We start from the raw sequence: 4,999 nt of genomic DNA, 5'->3' as shown, positions 1-4,999 counted from the left end.
AGAGTTATTATTTGATTTTAGTGCTTGGGCATATGAAGGTGTTTCATAATTTTGTGTTAGTTTAGAAACTGGCAAATTTTTTATATATTCAGTGGCAGCAGAGTTGGGTTTATCTGGCTTACTACTTTGGTTGTCTTTCTGAACGGTTTTGTTTCGCATCTTTTGTAGCTCTTTGGCTACAATACATCCGCGATAGTTAGCTGGATGAGATTCGCCACAATTGCAGCATTTTGGTAAAGTTTCTGCTGGTTTTGTACAGCTTGTTGTTGGATGCTTTCCCGTACATTTGACACATCTTGCCATTTTTGAACAGTAGTTCTTTGTGTGACCAAAAGTTTGACAATTTTTACACTGAGGTATTTGGTTTGGTCTTTTTACTGCTTCAATGGAGACAATAGTAGCTAATATTTTATTTATTCCGTAAACCTTTTTAATATCTTCAATAGACTCAAAGGTGAGCAGAAACATATCTAACGGCTCCTTTGTTTTCCATTTAAATTTCCGATCTGCACTTATGGCTTTGAGCCCTTGTCTCTGTAAGTCCTCGACAATAAGTTTAGGTTCACAGGAGTGATGCAGGTTTTTAACAATAACACGAATAGGTCTTGTTTGTTTATCTTCATATGAGTACCAATCTATCTTAGCATTAGACAGCAGCTTTGTTATGCTTCTGTAGTCATCTGCTTCCCTGGTATTGAGTTTATACTTCCCGTTATTTATAAGCTTGAATGAAAAATCAGTTTTCGCAGTGTTTTTAATGTCTTCGTAAATCTTTATGTAATCAGTAACTCCTGATATCATTATTGGAGGGGGAGAATGCACTTTGGGGCCTTTAGTATTTAATAGAATTTCCGGTTTCGGATTGGGATTTGTATTTTTATCATATGAAACATGAAGCTCTGGAGAAGATTCAGCTTTTCGTTTTTTATTCGGACGTTTTTGTTTCAATATCCAGTCAGTTTCTAACGCCAATTCTTCATCAGTGTGGTACTGAACACTCGTGCTATCTAATTTTGCATCAACAGCATTCTTATTAGCTTCTTTCTTATTCTTTTCTGTCTTTAGTGTTTGATTTTCTTTTTTAAGACTTTCACAACTGATTTCTAATAGATTTATTTTTTCTGTTAAAAATTTAATGTTACGTTTTAACTCATTTAGCATGTTATCTTGAGTCTGGTCCAAAGGCCTTTCATTTCTACATGAAGGCGATGGAATATTCCTCATGGCATCTTGCATCCTTTTAGGCTGAGCTATTCGCTGATCATAGTTCAAAGCCTAAAATAAAGTTTATGTCGATGACAGATCGACGCACAGTTTTCACGAAGTAAACCAATATTACGAAAATAATTATAATAATTGAAAAAAATTGAACAAAATATAGGAGTATCACAATATATTTACAGTTCGTTTATTTAGTTATTTAAAATTTTTTAAGTTTATAAATAAATAAAAATTTATTTTTATTTAAGTTTTTAAAGGTACTTATAACTTACACTGTGGCAACGCCACATTTGCAGTTTCTTACTTTCGTTAAGAAAAGCATATGCTGTCTCTATCAGCTGTTGAGCAAATAAAATTTTATTTTTGTGTTTTTTTTGCTTTTGTTTAATTTGCAAATTAAAGTTTATTTTTTTAGAATAAAAAATTTTTAAATATACAAAACTGAACTTCACCTTTTAAAATCGGGCACCGTTTTGATAAATTTTATTTTATTTATGATCAACGGATCAAGTGTTTATAACTTTGAAATTTGAAATTTAACTTTTCGGATTAAAAACAATAGAAGTTGCGGAGCGATCACTTTTCGCGCGTGTTTTCACCCACGGTTACAACTAGTTCCATTATGTCATTTAGTGATGGCCCTGATAATTTGTGTACTGATGCGTCAAATACAACTCGCAGTTTTGATGTTGAGCTGTCTGGACGTAGCACACAGTGGTGAGGGATGAAATATTGGGGAGATATTATTTCGCTACCGCTGAATTTTGTCATGTGTCCCAATGCTTCATATTCCCTCATAAATGAAACATATTGATTCTTTAGATCAGGATTTTGAATGAAACGGCGCTCGATTGTCTTGAACCTCTCGTAAGCGATTCCTTTTGTATCTGGTAACACTGATGGATGATTCTTTAGTGGGAGTTTTACAACAAATCTGCTATCACTTCCTCGAAAAGTGTGTTGCAAAAAATTTGTGACTCACAACGCAATTCGTCTTCTGTGAGTTCCGAAGTTGAATCTGGAATTTCTTCTGATTCCCAGAATTTCAATATAGATTCTTCTAGTTCCTTAGTAGTGCATATGCCACAAGTTGCCGTGCTTGAATTTAAAGTTTCAACATTGCCAGCTACAACCCATCCAAAAATAGAATTCTGAAGTGTTGGAAGACTACCTGCTAGTTTTATTTGACCTTCAATAAGTAACTTGAAAAAGATCTCTGCTCCTAACAGGCAATCTATTCGGCCAGGTTTGTTAAAATCTGGATCAGCGAGAGTTAATTCCTTTGGAATATCCCAGGATTCGATATTCAAATACTGCATTGGCTGATCTGAAACGATTTTTGGTATGATATGTGCATCCATCTCTGCTACAAATTCGTTCAACGTTGATTGTACTCGAATTATTGTTTGATGACGTATTTTTGATTCATTTGCTCCTACGCCTTCCATACTCATAAGCGTTGGCCTAGGCTTGCAGCCCAATTTTTGTGACAGGCGGTTTGTTATGAGATTGATTTGAGAGCCAGAGTCCAATACTGCTCTGCATTCAATTTGTCTTCCATTTGATGCCAGCAATCTTATTCTGGCCGTCCCTAATAAGACATAATTAGATTCCTGTCTGGTATTGTTTGTTAAAAGAGTTATTTTATTTGATGATTGGTTTGAAACTGAAGCTTGACCTGTTTGTTGAGGCGTCGAGTTATTTCCTTGAAGAACAGTACCTTTTGTGTATTGATTCCCCTTTGGATTATGCATCAAAGTGTTATGTTTTTTAGAACACTTAGTGCAGTGCCTTGATTTACACTCATCAGCTCGATGTCCAATCCTGAGGCAGTTCACACACAAATTGAACTCTTTAACCCAATTCCAACGTTGTGATAGATTAGCCGTCTCGAATTTTTTGCAAGCATAGACCATGTGACCGTCTTTATTGCAAATTGGACAGGTTTTACTTAAACCAAATTTTGTAGCTGAAGCACATGTTCGAGTGAATGATGAATCTCCTTTTCCCCTAGCCTCAAGTGATTGAAATCTATGTTCCAAAAATTTTAGCACTTCATCAATGGTTATTAAACGTTTGTTGTCTGATAGCCCTTGTTCGAAAGCTGTTAGAGTTTCTGCATCCAGCTTGCGCAGCAATAGATGTACCAGGATAATATCCCAATGTTCGACTGGAACTCCTTGAGCCTTGAGACCATGTATGCATTCCTTGCTTACATCGTGTAGAGATTTTAATGCTGGTGCCGACTCCCTTTTAATGGAGGATTGTCCCATTAATTTATTTAGGAGTGTTGTAACCAGAAGTCGTTTATTTTCATAACGACTTGTAAGTAAAGTCCAGGCTATATTGTAATTTTCTCCTACTACTGGAAGATGTCTAATTAGCCCCTTTGGCTCGTTATCCAATGATGTAGTCAGATAATGCATTTTTTTGCTGTCACTGATGTCCGTGTTGTGGACCAATTCCATATACAAGTCCTTGAATTCCACCCACCGCATATAGTTTCCATCAAATTTTGGTAGTGATATTCTTGGTAGAGGCAATTCGCAATCTGTCTGTCTTGAGTTGCGAATTGTCTGATTATTATGCAAATGTTGCTGTAGTTCGATCATGGCAGCTCCTGCCTTTTCCTCGAGTTCATAAAACATTTCCAGTGTGTAGTCCTCAATGATGCTTTCGTCGGTAGCTTCCCATAACGTTGTGTTATTTGCCGTTAAATCGACCATATATCCTTCAAGACTGGCTGCCTTTATAGAATAGTATGTAGATGGTTGTTCAACTTGCCTGTTGACCATGATTCCTTCTATCGTTCTTTCAATTACACGTATGAGTGCCTTCTGATTTCGGAGTAGTTTCCGAATGTTTGAATCATTTATCTGATTGTTTTGCTCAATTGTTGTGCCATTGCTTGCTGAAGATGATTTTTCTAGCTCTATTGCTTCAATTTCTAGAACCTTGTTGTAATCGACAATCATTTTAAGAATACTCTGATACTCTTTGTTCACCAAGTATTCATGGTCGTCAACCTTGTCCACTGAAGCCATGATTTCCTGATGATTTTCATGATATTCGTCACCCAACCTTTGCAATTCTTGAATCTTGTCTGTATAGAATTGAGAAGTTCTGCGAGGTTTTCCAGCTTTTTTGCAATTACCAATAAATTGTTTGATTTTGTCGCCCAATGCCTTTTGGCGATCCACTAGCGAACTGAAACCCATTATCCAGTTAGTTGATTTGTTGATTAACAGCCAATTTCACACCTTGTGAAACTAAAGTTGTTTTATTTGTCCTCTGTTGATGCTGACACCAAAGCCTGTATTGATGTGATCGTAGGACACTTTTACGTCAATTCGTGTTCTTTGTCCTCTTTTGATGCTGACACCAAAGTCTCTGTTGATGTGATCGTAGGACACCTTTACGTAAATTTCGTGTTGAATTATCAAGCGATTCACCTGATAATCACGTCGGGGTCACCAAATTAAATGTTAATGAAATAACACTTAAGAAAATGAGTTGACAGCACTTAAACTGTAACTCCTGATTGTAAAGCTGAGTTTCCAGCACTTGAACTGAAACTCTAAAATTTTGAATTAAAGAGATCGAATATTGATTTCAATCTGAATTTTATTAAATTAAATTTTTCCTTAAATACTAAATTATTACAAATTATTACAATAACAATATCTAAATTTTATTCTTTTCCTTTACCGTCTTCTTGCCTAAAGTGCAAGCTCAGCATATATTATGCAACCAAATTCTTTGTTGTGTCTAGCAACCA

The 4,999-nt window shown here is 35.7% G+C and overlaps 1 protein-coding gene across 1 annotated transcript; it reads right to left on the bottom strand.

Annotated features, from left to right (window-relative positions):
- Nucleotides 1-2,144: 2,144 nt before the first annotated feature.
- LOC119676211 lies at nucleotides 2,145-4,439 on the bottom strand. The gene has a single exon (XM_038087446.1). The coding sequence runs from the start codon at nucleotides 4,437-4,439 to the stop codon at nucleotides 2,145-2,147; it is 2,295 nt and encodes a 764-aa protein (XP_037943374.1).
- Between the last annotated feature and the right edge of the window lie 560 nt (nucleotides 4,440-4,999).

This window comes from Teleopsis dalmanni, chromosome 2, assembly GCF_002237135.1.
Source record: "Teleopsis dalmanni isolate 2A chromosome 2, ASM223713v2, whole genome shotgun sequence".
Taxonomy (NCBI): Eukaryota; Metazoa; Arthropoda; class Insecta; order Diptera; family Diopsidae; genus Teleopsis; species Teleopsis dalmanni.
This window is presented reverse-complemented; position numbering and strand designations above follow the sequence as displayed.

What these genes read in the sequence shown, in the direction of transcription:
- LOC119676211 (XM_038087446.1), bottom strand. Translation starts at nt 4,439, where the DNA reads ATGGGTTTCAGTTCGCTAGTGGATCGCCAAAAGGCATTGGGCGACAAA.